Below are 18751 nucleotides of genomic sequence, written 5' to 3' on the forward strand. Positions count from 1 at the left end.
CCCTATCATTCGCTACCTACCTGATACCTCCTAGTCGGGATTTGAACTATATATCTTCAATAATAGTCTGCTTTGTATCTTGGCCTTTCGGTTTGCCGGCTTTTTAATGTAATGGATGCCATGCCAGCATATTGGAATGGCCCGAGTAATGTCGCAGCAGAAGGTCGCAGTGTGTTGGCGCCACCCCTCACCGCGATCGACCCTAGTGCTGCATTGTCCTTTCTGGGCCTTTGGGGGCCGCCTTGTCTTTTGCACTTATGTACGGCATTAAGCTCCTCGAATGCATAGGTATGGATGCAACCCTGCCGGCACTTGAGCGAAAGGATTGATCCCCTCTCGCCGTCAATGGGAATCAATGCCGCGACCTCAGCAGCGGCGTAGCCTCCTCGACCGAATCCCCCTTGGCCCCGCCGTTGGCCGGCATGCGCAAGAACTTGCCGCCGTCGACCTTGCGCACGACCCAGCTGTCCTCCTCCAGCGCCGAGTTGAAGAACTCCTGGTTCTCCTCGAAGCTGCGCCCGCCGCTCTCGGGCGAGTAGCGCCACGTCCACCAGCCCGCGAACGCGTTGGTCACCGTAAACACGAGGAAGAGCCAGTACTTCAGGTTGTTGAACACGATGGGCGTCAGCAGCGTCACCCCGAAGTTGGCCAGGCCCCAGACGATGACGCTGATGGCGCTGCCCTGGGCGCGCGCGCTGCTCGGGTAGATCTCGGTCGGGATCAGCCACACGGTCGCGAGCCAGCAGATGCCGAAGATGGCCGTTGCGGCGAACATGACGATGGACCCCGGGATCTCGGCGGCGAGCCGGCTGACATCGCGCACGTCGAGGGAGAGGGCGCCGAAGACGGTAAGTAATGCAAAGCACGTTGACAGGCCCACGGAGCCCCAAACCATCAGCTTGCGCCGGCCGTAGCGGTCGATCCACAGCCAGGCGACCGTCATGAACAGGAAGTAACTGATGAAGTTCCCCAACGTCACGTATTCCGCCTCCCGCACGCCGAACCCGAGAAGCTCGAACACTTGGGGGCCGTAGACGCTCACGGCGCCGTAGCCGGTCAAGGCCTGGTTGATCTGGCCCATGACGGTAACCATGCTGGGGTGGAACTGACTGCCGCTGGGCAGCAGCATATCCATGTAGCCGATCTTTTCGTTGTTGTCGTCCTCCTCCCGCTGCGCCGCACTCAGCTCCTGGAGCATGTCCTGCGCCTTGTCCTCCCCGCGCAACGTGACGAGCGCCTCCCTGGCCTCCTCCTTCCGCCACTTGCTCATGTACCACCTGGGCGTCTCGGGCAGGCGGGAGATGAGGGAGAGCAGCAGGACGGGGAACACCTGCATGGCCACGATCGGGATCCGCCACGCCCACTCGCTCTCCTTCCCGAGGGCCGAGGTGGCCACCAGGTTGATGGCGAACGCCACCAGCAGCCCGAAGATGTTCATCTGGAACTCCTGCGCCAGCGCGCGGCCGCGCGCCTCGTCCTTGGCCAGCTCCGCGCTGTAAACGGGGATCGTCGCATCGATGCCGCCGACGGCCAGCCCGAGCACGACGCGGCCGGCCAGCATGCACGCGAGGGCGGCGCCGCCCCAGGGGTTCGCGCCGCGGGGGCCCAGGCCGGCGACGAACATCAGCAGGTTGCCCACGATGGCGGTCACGAGGCAGGCAAAGATGGAGGGCTTGCGCCCCTTCTTGTCAGCCCAGCTCGAGGCCGCCACCGCGCCCACGGCGCAGCCCAGGTAGTACACGGACACGATGATGCCGACGACGGGCGAGGTCTCGGCTATCTGCATCGTCCGCAGGTACGAGCGGTTCGTGTTCACCATGGACATCATTCCCTGGTCGTACCCGTATAACGCGCTGCACCACCACACACAGGTAATTAGCACACATTGGGAACGAAGCACAACCCCCACAAGTATCACTTACATGGCCGTACTGCTGAACAGCACGATCTCGTTCTTTTTCGAGATGATGGGCTTTGCCTCAGCGCCTTCGGCAGGCTCCGCCGGTGGGAAAGGCATGATTGGCTACGTGATGGTTGTTCCTTTCTAGCAAGTACATGTGTGTGCAATGAAGTAATAGCTGCCGCTTTTCTTCTTAGTGTTCTGAGGTCTGTCGCTTATCTGTTGAAAACTTGTTCGATAAGACATACAATTTCGAGACACCGGCGAATCGGAAAGCTTGAGTAAAACCAACCAACGGGTTATTGTGCAACAGAGAGGGTGGCAGGAACTGTTGAAGCCACCTAGCTCGACGACCTCCCTCTCTCTTTATTAAGATCTTGCAAGCCAATCTCGTGCGGTTATCGACCGCCGCTGGGCGGGGTGGGTAGATTATCCCTGATCAGGTGCGGACGGCAGGGGAGTTTCCTAAGGCGATCGCAAGAGCCTACCGCCATCGTTAAAAAAGTGCGACGCTAGCCAGGCGCAATGACATAATTTTTTCCCGTGGCGCAAAGAGAGTTCTTCGTACCCAAACATGTCTCGCATTTTTCTTATCTCGATTTACTTTTTTGCGTGAGTAAGTGACATGAAAGTAATAAAGCCATCGTTTCTGTAAGCTGATTCATGTAAATGCTCACTGACAGAATGTACAATAAATCATCAGTGGCGGCCGGATCGCGACCCGATGTGCAGAATGAATGACCGGATGATCAGTGTTGGTGGTGAATGTCCCGTGGGGGGCGCAGATGGAGGGGCTGCCAGACTGCTGCACGACGTCACACCACTAAAGACCAAAAACTTGGTGGCTGCGATGTACAATTGCTCGAAAACACATGCTAAATGCGATACGGATGTGAACTTGTCAGTTGTTCAATTATATATGTATTCATTCTGTTGATTGCCCATGTCAATCCGTCAAGTGGAAATGGCTTCTACATAAATTAAATACCTATATTAGATTACAACGGCGTAGGGTGGTTTTCGTAGAGTTGGACATTTGATATATTTCGCACTGGTCGCAAAACATATTTCCCCCGGATATAAGATGAATGGAAGTTTAACGCTGCAGGTTTTATTTATTCGCTAAATCTGTTAATATTTCACAATTGAATGCGTCCGTTTCATGAGATACAGAAGAAAGTGTCAATCGACTTGAGTGCTGAGGAAAGCAGCTCTTCTTTTCACCCACAGACAGAGCGGCGGCACTTTCAAGAACGACGACATGCACCGCATCCTTCAAGGATCATAGGGGCCCCTTGCCCTCCGACCAGTCAACAACTCCGCCGCACCGTCCTCTCTGACCAGATAAACATCCTCATGGCGGACGCCGAACTTGCCCTCCAGGTAGATGCCCGGCTCATTGGTGAAGGACATCCCCGGCTGCAGTAGGACCTTCTTGTTCCACTTGTTTAGGTAAGGAGACTCGTGGGCTATAGTAGTCAATTATTGTCAGTCCAGGGTAAGTAAATTGAATGTCCAATCTAGTGTGTGAAGGCTACAGGTGGGTTTGGGGGTGAGAGCTAGCTACTGACCTTTGATACCGATGCCGTGGCCGAGCCGATGCGTGAAGCCGTACCCGTAGCCCGCCTCCTCGATGACGGTCCGCGCCGCGATGTCCACGTCTGCCGCCGTGTGGTTCGGCAGGAAGGCGGCCGCGGCGGCCGTCTGCGCTTGCAGGACAATGTCCCACACCTTCAGCTTCTCGGCGCGGAGCTCCGAGGTCGTGGACGCCGATACCGACGCAGGGTCGTAGGGGGGCGATGGCGTCCGGATGCACTCCGGTAGGAAGGCTAGAAACTTCGCCAGCCACGAAGACGGCTGCGGCTTCGGTGGGTCGATGAAGAAGCTCCGGCAGATGTCGGAGGAGTACCCAAGATAGTGCGCCCTGGGGAAATGAAAACCCGGTTAGTAGGGGGTCTACGTTTCATAACCGGTGCATCGCATCTCATATCTCTTTCTCTACTCTCTCTCTCTCTCTACTTACCCGACGTCAATAACCACCATGCTCTCCTCCGTCAGCTTCTTCCCGCCCGTGACGAACCCCCCATGCGGCAACGCCCCGTGCTCCTCAAACAGCACGATGTTGAAGAAGAGCCCGAACCCGACCGACACCAGCGCGGCGTCCAGGATGTCCCGCACCTGGTCCTCGGTGAGGCCCAGCACGAGGCATGGTCGCATCGCGCGCACGGCCACCACGGTGCCCGTGTTGACCGCCCGCAGGAGCTCGACCTCGGCGGGACTCTTGGTCTGGCGCACGAGCTCGACCTCGGGGCTGAGCCCGACCGTCTCAAACCCGGTCCCGGCCAGGCCGCGCGAGATGAAGTCGCGGATCTCCTCGTCCATCATCAGCTTAGGGGGGGCCGAGGTCACACCCTTCTCCTTCTTGAACAGGTGCGATTCCATCAGGGTGGCGTACGGGTCCCTGTGCTCCTCCCAGATAACGATGTCGAGCTCGGCATCGTCCCGGGAACGGAATGCCCAGCATGCGGACGCGGCCCTCCTCGAAGTGCGGCGCGAGGAAAGCCGTCTTGGCGACGACCTCGCCCGTGGCCTCGAGCGTCTGCGGCAGCACGAGCATCAGGAACGGCCGCTCCTCGGGCTCCCACGGCTCCCAGTCCGGCTGGGAGACGTTGGCGTAGTACTGGAACGTGTAGCCCGGCTCGAGGACGAAGGCGTCGGCGCCCGACGCGAACAGCGCCCGCGCCAGCCGGTCGCGGCGCTCTAGGAACTCGTCGGCCGTGATGGGCATCGCGGGGTCCAGGAAGGACAGGTCCGATTGGAATTTGGCGATGGCGCATTGCTGCACCTTCGCCACGTTCGGTTCCGTGCTCTGTGGCCGATGTCCGAGTGGTAGCCCATCTTTGAAAGCCCAAATGAGGGTGAGTAGTCCTGTAGAGAGTAAAGAGTTCGGGCGAGGCGATGAATAGTCCGCCGCCTGTATTTCGTCGCTGTGGCTACCACTACATTTGGTGATTGCGACTGAGCCAGGTGCTCTGCATGCTGCAGCTTTTCAAAATCCATCATTGCGCTTCCAAACAGCCCACGACACCCAAGTGATAATGTAATTGGGACTAGAAGTAAAGTATTAGGAGCCTCGCTTAAGAGACACCACGCCTCAGCCTATTTTGCCATGGTCCGAAAGAAAGCCCTAGGTACGCACGTCGGCATGATGTGCGATGCTGTGGGGTAGGTGATAGTCTACCCGGACCGGGCAACCCCGATTTGCGGAGACGACTGGACATGAACTAAACCCTTTGTCAACTTGAGCCGGCCGTTGTCGATGCAGCAACTGTCGCTTTCGTGGTCCAAAACAAGCTTCGCAAGGTCCCTCTAAACCCGGCATTCCCGGGATTCCAATCCTGTTTCCCGTCGACCCCTACCAGTGGTTTGGGGGAGCAAGGCCGCGAAACCCCGCAGTCCAGCTCCCATAACCCCTGAACTACCGTGGATCAGTTCAACTTTTAATTCGCCAATTGACTCCAACGTCGACGGGGTCCTGTCCCTGGCGTGCTTCAACCACCATCGCTGCATCTACCGCTTCCGTTGCTGTTCCCGTCTCTCCAGTTACTGTTATCTGTCGTAGCGCAGCTTCTTGACCTGCTCATGTTGGAAGAAGGTGATCGCAAGCCACTATTCTTACTCTCGACCACGGACCTGCCTTGGGGATACTTGACTCACTGGAACTGAAATGCAAGGTCTGAAAGCAAGTATGCGCTTCAACATGACTATCGTGCATTCATTCCTCCATTTAGTATTAGCCGTCCACATCGCTCAAAAAGACTTGGTTCCCGCAAAGAGATGGTATTAAAAGGCGAGTCTTGCAGGGCGTTTTATGAGGATTTGGACGTGGCGCATTTGCGGGACGATGGTTTGCACTTACACGAGTTGGTGGCAGGGTAGAGAACCCCAAAAACTGACATGAGAATGTCAATCCACCAACACCGTTTGACAGTTTTAGTAACTCCAAGGCCTGGTCAGGTATTGACATAGCATTCCTATACCCGTCTCCTCGCTATACGCCCATGCGCCCAGGCTTGACTTTCAGTCCTGGTCAACCTCTCTTCCCTCCATACAAACTCCATACCCACGTCTCAGAGACAGAGCCGATCAGCCAACTTGTTCCAACCTGGCTGGAGATATCTTTCATCCAGCTAATGCTGCCTTCCCTCCCCAATATCCCCATACATAGTACCCAAGGCAAGAAGAACTTCGAATACGAGTAAATGTTTTCCAGGCAATTAGTTACATCTATCTTTGCTTCTCCGTTCATCGTTTTCCCTCTCTGCTTCTCGAGAGCAGGCCGCCAGGCGGATGTGTACGAGTGGGTGTTTGGAACATTGAATATGCCTTAATCAGGTATTCTGGGTGTCATGTGTTTATTGGCTCCCATTTTACCACCAAATGGTTATGAGCGTGGTATTCAGAACCGATCATGCTTGAGCTGGGCTCTTCGGGATTCCGGGGATTCGGAAGCCGGAACACCGGGTATCGATAACCTAGTAGTGCGATGCAACAGCGACAAGGGGACCGACCGACTAGGTACTATGTACTCCGTAACCACTCCTAGGTTAATGGCAGATGTGACCCCGCATCATACTGGAACTTGCCGCTTATCACCGGACTTCAATATCGGCGCTGTGCCGCTTCTGTTCGGCTGGATCCCGCAACCGCCCACTCACTCTTATCATTACGCAGACCGGCCTAGCGTATCATTGTTCTTCTTAAAGAGACCTCGGGGAGAAGATCAAGAAGGGACTGAGGAGTTACAATTTCGTATCCCCTGCGTCTCAGTCTCGGACTGAAATAGTGGCAGTTGACAGTATCGGCATAAATGGGATTGCGTTTTGATTGACTTTTCATGTGTAATAACGGGGTCGCACACGGCCAGGCCATTCTATCATTGAAACCAAATGTTGTACCTAGTGCCGTTCTCTTCTCGTTACATCTAGTTCCATGTTGAAGAAAATAACTGGTTGTTCCCGATTCGCCAATCGTTGAGCAAAACAACATGGCTGCACACCCAGTCAATCCAATGGCAAAGCCAGAAGAGAAATCCATGGCAATACCAGACCAAAAGAAAGCCGCGGCCCCCTCTGACGCGCTCACGACTACTGACGATGTCGAGATCCAACCCGGCGACGCCCCAGAGAAGACCTACTTCAACAAAACCTCCGTCTGGCTCATGATTCTCTTCTCAGGCCTGGCGATCGGTTCAGACGGCTAGTAAGCATCTCCATCCACCTCAGCTCGCCCCTCTATCCGAGAAACTCATATGCGCAACAGCAACGCCGCCGTCATCGGCAACGTCGAACTCCTCCTCGCCCACCTCTACCCCACCTCCCTAACGACAGCCATCTACCAGCGCCTCTCCAACGCCTTCCTAATCGGCATGATTGTCGGCATGCTCCTCTTCGGCGTCGTCGCCGACCAGCTCGGCCGCAAGACGGGCGCCGTCGCCACCACGCTGCTCCTCGTGCTCGGCATCGCGCTGTCCGCGGCCGCCTCTGGTCCTCCCGAAACCGGCCTGTTCTGGATGCTCATCGTCGCGCGCGGCGTCGCGGGGGTCGGCGCGGGCGGCGAGTACCCCGTTAGCGGCGCCGGCGCCGCCGAGGCCACCGACGAGAGCGCGCACCACCGCAAGCGCCGCGGCTTCATGTTCGCGATGTTGGCGGACCTGTCGGCGTCGCTGGGCTACGTTTGGGGCGGACTGGTACCCTTGTTGCTGCTGCTGTGCGTAGGCCAACAACAGAGCAAGTACGACATCGTCTGGCGCACCTCCTTCGCCGTCGGCCTGATCCCCCCGCTCGCCATCTTCTGGTTCCGCTTGCGCATGTCCGTCTCGACGGCGTACCGCAAGTCCGCGATGCGCCGGCAGCGCGTGCCCTACTGGCTGGCCCTGAAGCGCTATTGGCGGCCGCTGCTCGGCTGCGCGGCCACCTGGTTCCTATACAACTGGATCTCGATCCCGTTCGGCATCTTCAGCTCGACCATCATCTCGCGCAGCAACCCTGACGACAGCCTGGTCAAGAGCCTGGGCTGGGGCGTCGTCATCAACTGCTTTTACATACCCGGCCCCTTCGTCGGCGGCTACCTGTCCGACAAGATCGGCCGGCAAGACCATGGCCCTCGGTTTCACGCTGCAGGCCGTCCTGGGGTTTGTTCTGGGCGGCGCCATGGTTCAAATCCAGAACATCTTCCCGCTCTTTGTGATTCTCTATGGCGTTTTCTTGACACTTGGCGAGGTGGGGCCTGGAAGGTTCGTCGTCGGGTAAAACCCCTTTTTTTCAAGGCATCATCACTGACAAAGTTCACGCAGCACGGTCGTCCTCGCCGCATCCGAGTGCTTCCCCACCTCCATCCGCGGCCAGATGATGGGTCTGATCGCCGCCTTCTCGAAAGCCGGGGCGGCCATCGGCACGCAGGTGTTCACCGCCATTCTGAACGCGTACACCGACAGCGACGCCACGAAAGGGAACCAGGTCGCGTTCCTCATCGGCTCGGGCTTCGCGGTGCTCGGTGCGCTCATCGCCCTTTTCGTCATCCCCGAAATGTCTCGTCGCTTGGGCGACAACGACCAGGCTTGGAAACAGTATCTGCAGGAGCATGGATGGGAGGCCGATTGGGGCGACAATGTCACCCAGGATCCGTCGGCAGTTGTGATGAATCGGACTGTGTCGTAATGAATGACCGTCCAAGTGGATACTCTTATTATGCCAGATTAAGTTTACAAGAAGATCGGCCCCGAAGACCGGCAGGTTCCAGAAAATCCCCTCTCCTACTAGTATTTCCTCACGTGCTTTCGAGGGAATGACCGACGGGCCCTTGAGACATGTCTGTATCGAATCTTAGTAACGAGCTATCAGATGATGGGCGAGCCAATAAAACTTACAATCAACGGTCACGAATGCTCGGTCGACTTCTGGAAGACCCTCACACACGTACTGGAGCGTCTCAGCCACGTCATGGACGGTGCGCAGCTTCACCTCTTCGTCCATGATCAGGTCAATCTCGACCCAAGCACCGTCGCCTGCCTGGTACGCCCTGATAGACTTGAAGCCTTTGATGCTATCGATGGCGCTGAACCGGTAGGCCAGGAACAGAATGCGGGTCCAGGTTTCGTCGCTAGCTTGAATCCCCGTAAGAGCCAAGATAGTCGTAACGCACGTGTGACCCCAGTCGTAGATGATGAAGAGCGACAGCAGCAGAGCGCCCACGGGATCGAGTAAAGGCCCGACGGGGTACGGGATATGGGCGCCGATGAGAGGGAAAAGAAGGGATAGCGTGTTGAAGAACACATCGGTTTTGCAGTCTAAGAAATCCGGGTCAGTGGAGTATGGAGTCAAGCTATGGGCGCATAGAGCTTACCTTGAGCAAGCGCCTGCACTTGGGTGGACTTGATAGGGATGCACCCAAACCAGATCACACCCTTCAACCCAATGGTCGCGGCCATGCTTCCGATCGCGACCATGGGCAGCGACGTCGCTTCGGTAGGCAGTTGCGGTGTGATCTTGTCTATCGACTCCTTGGCGACTTGCATGAACGAGATGACCATGACGACGGAGAACACCAGGATGCCAATGGGCTCAAGCCTCTTTCGGCCTACGGGGAATTTGCGGTTCAGCTTGGACAGGCGCCAATTGACGAGCCGGTTCGTGGACCAGACGATCAGCGTGCATAGCAAGTCGAGCGCCGAATCCACGAGCGAGGCGAGCAGGGAAAGCGAATCGGTGTAGGCGATGGCCACAATCTTGGCGATCAAGAGGAGGATATTGGCGAGTACATTGATCTAGTTGCATGTAAGAATGTGGGCTGTACTCCATGGTCGGGGTATAGAGCTCCTTTACTCACGTTGATTGCCCATGTTGCGCGCCGCCTACTCTTGATCCTCTTGTCTCTTTCTTCTTGCGGGAGGAATGGCTCGATACTCTCGTTCGTCCCTTGTAACGGTCCGCCGTTCTCATGGACGCCGTCGTGGTCCAGGTCTAGCGGGTGCATCGAGTCGATGACGTCGTCGGCCAGGGCCAATACGAGTGCGTCCACCTCGACCCAGTCGTCGATCTTGTCATTCTGCTTCTCGTAGAAGCTGCGCAACTTCTTGTTGGACAGCTCCTTGAGCTGCTCGTCGCTCTGGCGGAACTTCTCGAAGGCCTTGTGGTTGACGCCGGACAGGAGCTGCTGCTTGATGTCCTGGGCGCGGTTGCGGTTGATGGTGGCATTGACAATGTCCTTGAATCGGTACGTGCGCGAGTTCAGGTTGGCCTGAGATCGTCCTGTCGTCGGTTCTCGCTGTTGACGGTTTTCCCGTTCGGGATAAAGTGGCGGCGTGTCGCGGGCATGGTCGAGTAAGTTGGTGATCGTACGGGGGCGTCTTGTAGCGAATGGTAGATCGCTCTAGGGTTGCTAACGTGGCAGAGTCCAGAAGCAGTCGCGAATAATACGCGGGAAGGTTTCACGCGAAGGACAGGCACGAATGAGAGATTTGAAGGAGTCGTACTTGTAAGACTATTTGTCTAGAATAGCAGGACATACATCATATGTAGCAGTCACGCTGACCAATTTCCAGACAAGTTGGCAGTTTGGAGCTGTTCTGGGCGGCAACAGCACGCGGTTGGCGGTCGCGTACTGGTTGAAGTGAAGATCCATGGCGATGATATCATCAGGCATGCTTACTCTTGTCCAAGCTTCGTCCCAAAACATGGGCCGATGGATCGATCCAAACAGCTGGGTGGGTTCCGCATCAATTAACAGAAGCCCATCTACATATGCTCCGACACTCAATCTGTGAAGCTAATCGGAATCGCGGGAGTCTATATTAGGCAATCGTTAGTCGTACATATTCGAGCGAGGAGTGCGGGTTGCGGCGATGGTGGATTAGGTAGAGCTATATATCCTTTAAGCCTTCTTGGTGCTCGCTGGTTGCAGGTGCAACTGCTAGACCCGGGTTGATGCAGACGGTTTTTTAGCACTAGAATCTCAGACCAGGGGCACTAACTCCAACGGAAGCTCGGCATCGGAGCCCCCCTAAAAAACAGGTACAGGCAAGCAAGCAAAGGCAATGCTTGCAAGGATCGAGATCGTCATCTTTTTAATCGTGACACATCACGGCATAATGAAGCTACTAATCTTTTGCAGTTGGCTCTTTTCTGTTCTTATGCATCTCGCATCTACCCCAGTCTTGATGTCGCGCCTCGACATTCATACCGTACTTATCTTGACTTCAGCTGCATACGGTCGTTTTGGAATTGTAGCGAGTTTTGGGGGACTCGATGCAGTACAGTGCCTTGTGGCTCAAAACTGGAATACCAATGCCGCCCTCTAACGTATCCCACAAGCGAATGTCCCATTCTTTTACACCCCTTCCGATAAAATATAAGTTAATTTCATCATGACGTATTTAATATATTAAAATTAATCGGAATTTTTATTTTTAAATATTTTTATATTATTTTAATAAGTACGCGTATTATACCCGGGCTTTTCGTAAATTCTATAGCGTTATAAGCGTGTTTTAAACGTCCTCGTATAATTACTCTTTTAACGCGATTCGTTTTATAACTATTTATTAATATCCTTTTAAAACTATAGGTTTTTTTTAATTTATATATAAAGTGATCTTTTATTTTATAGCCGTTTTTTTTATACGGCGGCGCCGGCTAAGTATCTTATTTATTTTTCGAAATATCGCGTTCTTATCTTTTAAAAAAATAATTCGGTATATAATATATATTATAACTTTTATAATTTAATTAAAACTAATTAAAATAAAGGTTAAAAAATTATTTTAATATCGTATAATACGGCTTTAAACGTATTCGATTTAAAATTAAGCTTTAATTAAATTATTTAAAGTTTTTAATTCTTAAGGAATAAATAGGTTAAAAAGCGTTCCCGGAGGTATTAAAATACGTAGCTTTATATCTAATTATAAAATAATATATTCCGGATTATATAAAACGAGTCTTATTTTTTAAAAGCCTCTTTATATATTCGAAATAGTGAAAGTCGTTTAAAACGCTTTTAAAAACGTTAATAAAAAGTCTTTTTTTAAAATATAAATAATATACCCCCGTATAAAATATTTAATTTCTTTCTTATACGCTTTTTTTAATATATAAAAATAGCCGATATTAAAAAGTTAAAACTTATATAATAAATAAGAAAATATATAAAATATAATAATCGAGTTCTTTTTATAATAAAGCTTAAAAGTTATCGAGTAGTAATTTTCGTAACCGTTTAAGACTAAGAGGCGATAACGACCTTTTATACAAGACTTGGTATATTAATTAAAGTATCGAATCTAGTCCTCGCCGTTTTTATTCGTGGTTCAACTATTTTTAGTAACTGCGATTATTTAATCCTTTAGTAATAAGCTATTTTTATACTAAAAAAAGAGGTATATTTTCCCGGTAAAAATAATATACGAAAAGATAACGTAACCGTATAATTTAACGTTTTAAATAATTATAACCTATTCTCGATTCTTTTACTATATTACCCTAGGCTTTTTATATTAATCGGAAGTGGTTACGATTATTTCGAACGAGATTTAACTTATAAAAAAGCCGGTCTCGTTAAAATTATAAATATCCTCTTTTTAAATCTCGTATTTATAAATTATATTCCGTACGAAAGTAAACTATACGCGATACACGTTAAGATTTTTATAAAAAGTTCTCTAATAATCGATTCTTCGATTAAAACGCGTCCGGAGGTCTAATTATTATCGTATAAAATTAGAGGCTTAATTATTACCGACGCGTCTTACGTTACGTAAATTAAATAATCGATTCGCTATATCTTTTATATTATTTAACCGGGGAAAAAACGATCGCGTATTTAAATTAATAATATATTATATAATCGTATTTTTTTTAAAATTTAAAAGCTTTCGAGAATTCGTAAATATTTCGCGTTATATAGGTTAATTATTTTATCTACGCTATAAAGTTTTTAATAAAACGTAATAAATTAATTCAGCTTTTTATACGTTTAAAATTAAGTCTTTTTAAAACGCTTAAAGCGTTAAAATTATATCACTCTCTTTTTAAAGTTATAGCATTTTCGAACGTAAAAGAATATAAAAAAAAGTTAAAGCTATGAAGAAATTTATAAAAATAGGATATTCGCTTGTGTGGGACATTCGCTTATGAGATACGTTAATTCATACCTAAAACGTTTTATAAAACTAACAGCAACGAATCGCAAAGATTGTGGGTAGGTCGTATTGTGCCTGGACATAGTGCACGACATAACTAGCCCGACACTGCCAAATTGACTGCTATATCTTCCCATACACTACACTGCGTTCCATTGAGCTTCTACAGCCTACAACATCATACTCAGTACCACGAGTTCCACGTTTCCACAACACCGTGCACGAAACCCCGAACTCCAGCCAAACAGCTTTGTCCAGGACGCTTTCGGACCTGAACCCCGCCTGAGCTTGTCTCGCCCCTCGGTGAAGTGGTCACAGGACTCGAAGTGTATCGGCACTAGACCGTCTGCCCGGAACAGCCGCACCGCCTGCCGCCCGTCCATGGTGATGAGCAACGACTCCCCCCTCCTTCGCCCCCGGGTGGCACGACCGCAGCCGCGCCGACATTAAGTATCGCGTGCGGGATGTGGAACCGTTCGCGCATCCGTGCCAGCTCCTCAAGGTACACCGTGTCGCCCAAGAAGTAGATGGCGTTCGGCCGCGAAATGCCATCCTCACCGACAGTGTTGCGAAACTCAGAGGCCGTGACCAAACGAGCATGTGTAATAGTGCTTTCGAAGTGTAAGGCCCGTAGCCCTTGGTAGGTAACGGGGATGACTGTCACACTTTCGCCGGATGACTCAATGGGGTTTTCTCGCATGTTTTCTCCGCATACGTCTCCATCGCCACTAAACTTCAAGTCGTTGATTGCTACAGCTTGCGCAGCGATGAAACAGAAGCGAGCGAGTCATGACTCGAGGACTTATGCAACACCCTTGGTCGCTCACTTGATCGCATATAAGAATGACCCGGAAGACATCCTAGCCTCCTCTATTTACATATAAGCACTCATTGCATCACAAACATTTATACCTCCAAAACTTGTTCGAACCAGCGATGGCCAAGAAGAAGAATCTCACTCACAAGAAATCATCGCTTCCGGACTGGGACCCCTACGTCATTGTTTCAGACAGTGAGAGCGATGACGGGGATGAAGACCTCTCGTCTCCGGCCTCCCAGCTGCGAAATCGGTTCTATCATTTTACCTAGGAACTGCGGAATGAAATATTCGCACACTTGGTCGTGCAGCCGCCTAAATGGGACATGCCGCACCATGCCGACTGCGCCAAGCGCACCGTGGTGCCGCCCATGGAATCCATCCGGCCCTCGGGCTGGGATCCCGAGGAGGACGACAACCCGTGCAACTACACTCCAATACCAAATCCAACAACGACGGTCCGCCGCTCCTAGTGGACCCGTGGCGAAGCCGCTGGGCGCCGCCGCCGACGAACCCCTACATCTGCAGCACGTGCTTCGACCGCCGCCACCGGCCGCACCCGCACCCGGCCCCGTCCAAGTTCAGCCTGCCGTGCCTGTGCGCGCGGCGCGCGAACCTGCAGGTCCTGCTCATGTGCCGGCGGTGGTACGCGGAGGCGGGCCGGGTCTTCTACGTGCGGAACACGTTTGCGTTCGCGGATCCTCGGGAGTGCGTCGAGTTCCTGACGACGCTGGCGCCGCGTTGGCGGCGGTTGATCAGCCAGGTCAGCCTGTTGGCGCTGGCGGCCAGGGATTACGTGCCCGAGAGCGCGGCGCGGGAGCTCGAGATGGTCCAGGTGCCGACGGAGGGGGATGCGGGGCTGGCGAGGGCGTTGGCTCTGCTGCGGGAGCTGCCGGCACTGACCTAGCTCGAGCTGGATGCTCTCCTTCTCACCAAGGAGCGCTGCGTTGCGTGCCTGCAAGGCACCAAGGCAGGGCCCAATTCATGTAGGGTCCGGTTCGTGCAGAGCCGGCCGCTGGACTGGGTTCACGGCAATATGTCGGCTTTCCGGAAATTCGTATGGCCGCGTCAGGCGCACCGGACAATTGTGAGGGGGAGTGAACTGGCCGAGGCCGTGTCGAGAGGAATGCAGTTTGGTTGGGACCAGGCGAGCGTCATCATGGATGGGGCTTCGCAGGCTGAGTGGCGGAGATATCTTAATGAAGGGGGCCTAGCCTCGTGCAATACAGTTAGTCGCTAGTGTTAGTACTGTTGTTTTATAAGTTGTGGAATCGATTCCGCACCCGCTGACTGAGTTACTGCGTGTCAGAATACAACATGGATTTACATGGCGAACGGGAAATATGAGGAGATTCTATTCTAAGACACGGATTGACCGGTTCTGGGAAAACCACAATGCCGTGGGGGCGAAGCTGCATTAGGGGCTTCTCTAGGCTTACCATTCCTAGCAAACCGCTCGAGACACGAAGCTACGCTCCCAGGGCCTGGTGCAGCCTGATAACAATTCCGCATTGGTTGCAAGATAATAAGCAGCAGGCACAACCAGAAAGCCGGACAGGATAGTGATGTTACATTACCACTTGGTGCTCACTGCTGACATTGCGGCAGCGTCGAGGGATGGTTCGTCACACCTCTTAAGGCTACAACTGACTATTTTTGGAGGGATCGCTGGATCTGCAGACGACCCAGGAAAGTTCTGCTGCTGCTTTGCTGGACTACTGTGGCTGATACTTGTTCTCATAGGCTCACCAACGCCATACTGGCTCGGGCTACTCCAACTTTCGGCCCCCAAGACAGACCTTTCGTGGCGCACATGCAGTGTCCAGCATTTCATGATACCATGCAGTCGATGGCCAAAAATACACGACGAGGTGACGGAAGCTTCTTTTCAGCATGATATTTTCTTTCCTCTGCCACGGTCCACGGCAGTGGTGAAATGTTGACAGCTTTGTACTGTACGTGGCTAATGGACGACGACAAAGCAGCACAATCGTATATTCAATTGACACCGCCTATATAAATACGATTGGCAATACCGAATGCAGTGCCAAAGCATAGCTTTCCATCATGGATAGAGATATACCGGCGCAGGCTGTCAGCATTCCCCCAAATGAAGAAGAAAACACGGACATGCTCTACGACAACATTTCCTTGAGTTCCAACTACCAAACAGTTATAGAAGAAACAGGAACTGCGTCACCAGACTTGAACAAACGAGTCACGTCCTCTATCTCCCCTGCAGAAGAAAGGACTGCAGAGTCTGAGGCTGCACAAGCAACGAAACTACTATTTCCGGATAACTTCAAGCCAATCAAGCGATCCAAATCCATTGCGTCTTCCCTCAAGGCTAATGATGGCTATGGTATTGGCAACAGGTACAGGGTCTCGTACTGGGCGACTGACGTGTGGTTCTACGACTTCCTCGCATTGTCCACAAGTTACTCATGCTTTGTTGGGATCATCACCACGCTATCAATTCACCGTGATCAGCCGGTGCCAGGCTGGCCTTTCGGTATCACCATCAATGCCCTGGTCTCGGTGTTGTCTACCATCATGGGCTCTGCCTTGCTGGTGCCGGTCTCCAGTACCCTTGGTCAAGCAAAGTGGTCATGGATTGGGAAGGAACGTCGAAAGCTGGCGGACATTGCCATCTACGACGAAGCAAAGCAGGGGCCCTTGGGGCTCGCTGGCGCTGTTGTTGAGCAAGGGACTCCGGTATAACTTATATTTAATTGCCCCTTACAGATCAACTAGCCGGTTGCTCTTATCGTGCCAACTCTGCTTTCAATAGGGAACCGGCTTCTATTGGTGCGGTGATTACGGTTTCAGCACTATCAGTTGCACCTTTGCTGTAGCAGACTACTGCTGTCGCGCTTGAGAATAGGCCCGTCGAAAACTCCTCTGCAGCACTAACAGCAACATATTGGTGGGCAGAAGGTTTAAGAACCGAATCTGGACCTCCACGCATAAAAGACGATATGGTTATGGCCATCAACCGAGGGCTGTTCTTTGACGGGAACTTCAGATACCCGTTTTCGATGAGCGCTATCCGGCCTAGACCCCAATGCCAAACCGGCAATTGCTCGTTTGGCGTCTTTGAGAGCTTAGCTATCTGCAGTGAGTGCCAAGACCTCACCCATTTGCTCGAAGTACAGGTCAGCGAAGATGGAGGCGCGTGTGAAAGCCATGTTACGGATGACATTCTATACGAGAATGTTCAAGGATCGTGTGCCCGCTGGAGCTTACTAAATGGATACTGTTCCGACTGGTTGGATGGCAGTTCTACCATGTTGATGAATACGAGTGCCTCAAGAAGCCCGATCATGCTCAGACCGGGACTCTCTATCTTGAACCTTACCACCGTCGCGCCTTGCTGGCTTGATCGAGGTGTTTTGTATAAAGCGGAAAACCGATACAAAGTTTGCGATAAAGGATATCGGTCATCCAAATGGCGTGCCCAGGCCCAGGAGTGTACTCTAAAGTGGTGCGTTCATCAATACGAACCTTCCATGGCCAATGGAATTCTACAGGAGAATATACTATCTACTACAAATGTGGGAAAGTACAGCCCGGGGCGCATGTACGACTTCAGCCCGCCAAATTCCAATGTGTCCTATGAGGTTGACCCAGACACCTACTATCGACTTTTTGCTACTGCTGGAGCAGACGAAAGCTTTATGAACATTTCGACTGGTCCGAAGAGAGGAAAACTGTCAGTCCATCGTGATGCCAATCAACTGATCTCATCATATCTGCAACAAGAGTTGGAGGGATTCACGGCCCTGAATGATAGTTATACCGTACGAGGCCAACCGGAGAAGTCCAATGTGCGACGGCTATACAAGGCGCTCGGCGGTACATATTACAGCAGCTATAACAACGATACTACGACGGGCAAATTCGATATGAACCCCTTGTTTGAGTCGATGGCGATCAGCATGACGAGCTCGCTTCGACGAAGTGGCAGCGACCGAGGCACGACTGACGACAGCTGGGATATTCCCACCGTCTATCATGACATTACTACGGCCCCCAGCCGGCTGGTTCCTGTGCTGCATGTCAGCTGGGGCTGGATCCCGCTCCCTGCCACGCTGGAACTAGCAACGCTTTTGCTGCTGTGCTACATGGTCTGGTGGAAGTCGCAACGCTCTGTGCCCGTTTGGAAGTCGTCGACGCTACCACTCCTCCTGGTAGGGTCAGAAATGCACGATGCGGTTGGTGATAGCATACCACGTCACCTCGTGGATATGGAAGAGTTCGCCAAGGCGCTGTCTATAGAGCCCCATATTGCCATGGGTCGGGTGCCACGGCTGGTCAAGAACGAGCTCGAAGACGGCTGGGCTTCGAACGGAGCACAGGGTCGAAAGGGCAAAGAAAACTTCAGCGTTCTGTCGTTCGATTGATGTGTTTAGTCAGGTACTTTGTGGCGGCGGAAAGTATATCACAATGCCTGCCGATTGACATTAAAGGGGTTCATGTTTGCGAATATGATGAGGTCACGCAAACGAAGAGACAAACATGAACAAGATAAATTCAGCATCACATATAATCCTGGGAATCGTACAGGAAGCAGCATCCCCAAAATTAAAGGATGATGTCCAGGGAAGAAGATATGTCGTACAACATAGACTAATCAGAATTGGGGACCGGGGTGGTAGAGTCTAAGCCTCCCATGCAGCCAACTGCAAACCTGCATCCCTCTACCCCCGGTGCCTTTAAAGATAATACGGAACGTCCCCACACAGCACGGAGGTCCTTGTTATTCCAATGAGCCTGGTATGGCAAACACATCCTTATCTCCAGGACAAAATATAGCCAGGTTCCCATCCAAGTTTGG

The 18751-nt window shown here is 52.2% G+C and overlaps 7 protein-coding genes across 7 annotated transcripts; 3 read left to right on the forward strand and 4 right to left on the reverse strand.

Moving 5' to 3' along the window:
* Positions 1 to 352: 352 nt before the first annotated feature.
* On the reverse strand, positions 353 to 2017 carry PG994_014507 (general substrate transporter; the record flags this gene model as incomplete). The annotated part of the gene is made up of 2 exons (XM_066865916.1): positions 353 to 1853; positions 1923 to 2017. 2 exons carry the CDS (start codon positions 2015 to 2017, stop codon positions 353 to 355), a joined length of 1596 nt encoding a protein of 531 aa, XP_066709045.1.
* A 1158-nt stretch (positions 2018 to 3175) lies between these two features.
* PG994_014508 (Creatinase/aminopeptidase) lies at positions 3176 to 5107 on the reverse strand (the record flags this gene model as incomplete). Its single annotated transcript, XM_066865917.1, has 6 exons — positions 3176 to 3369; positions 3472 to 3824; positions 3924 to 4361; positions 4411 to 4932; positions 4984 to 5010; positions 5100 to 5107. The coding sequence occupies 6 exons, from the start codon at positions 5105 to 5107 to the stop codon at positions 3176 to 3178; spliced, it is 1542 nt and encodes a 513-aa protein (XP_066709046.1).
* Positions 5108 to 6947: 1840 nt separating this feature from the next.
* PG994_014509 (major facilitator superfamily transporter) lies at positions 6948 to 8619 on the forward strand (the record flags this gene model as incomplete). Its single annotated transcript, XM_066865918.1, is given in 4 exon segments — positions 6948 to 7162; positions 7223 to 8032; positions 8043 to 8195; positions 8256 to 8619. 4 exon segments carry the CDS (start codon positions 6948 to 6950, stop codon positions 8617 to 8619), a joined length of 1542 nt encoding a protein of 513 aa, XP_066709047.1.
* A 109-nt stretch (positions 8620 to 8728) lies between these two features.
* PG994_014510 (uncharacterized protein) lies at positions 8729 to 10603 on the reverse strand (the record flags this gene model as incomplete). Its single annotated transcript, XM_066865919.1, has 5 exons — positions 8729 to 8772; positions 8829 to 9248; positions 9305 to 9725; positions 9788 to 10307; positions 10563 to 10603. 5 exons carry the CDS (start codon positions 10601 to 10603, stop codon positions 8729 to 8731), a joined length of 1446 nt encoding a protein of 481 aa, XP_066709048.1.
* Positions 10604 to 13434: 2831 nt separating this feature from the next.
* PG994_014511 (uncharacterized protein) lies at positions 13435 to 13797 on the reverse strand (the record flags this gene model as incomplete). The annotated part of the gene is made up of 1 exon (XM_066865920.1): positions 13435 to 13797. The coding sequence occupies one exon, from the start codon at positions 13795 to 13797 to the stop codon at positions 13435 to 13437; it is 363 nt and encodes a 120-aa protein (XP_066709049.1).
* Positions 13798 to 14233: 436 nt separating this feature from the next.
* PG994_014512 (uncharacterized protein) lies at positions 14234 to 14821 on the forward strand (the record flags this gene model as incomplete). The annotated part of the gene is made up of 1 exon (XM_066865921.1): positions 14234 to 14821. The coding sequence occupies one exon, from the start codon at positions 14234 to 14236 to the stop codon at positions 14819 to 14821; it is 588 nt and encodes a 195-aa protein (XP_066709050.1).
* A 1160-nt stretch (positions 14822 to 15981) lies between these two features.
* PG994_014513 (uncharacterized protein) lies at positions 15982 to 18317 on the forward strand (the record flags this gene model as incomplete). Its single annotated transcript, XM_066865922.1, has 2 exons — positions 15982 to 16629; positions 16770 to 18317. The coding sequence occupies 2 exons, from the start codon at positions 15982 to 15984 to the stop codon at positions 18315 to 18317; spliced, it is 2196 nt and encodes a 731-aa protein (XP_066709051.1).
* Positions 18318 to 18751: the final 434 nt, after the last annotated feature.

The sequence above is a fragment of the Apiospora phragmitis genome (assembly GCF_038363925.1).
Source record: "Apiospora phragmitis strain CBS 135458 chromosome Unknown utg000013l:1.0-2965645.0:1.0-2969333.0, whole genome shotgun sequence".
Lineage (NCBI taxonomy): Eukaryota > Fungi > Ascomycota > Sordariomycetes > Amphisphaeriales > Apiosporaceae > Apiospora > Apiospora phragmitis.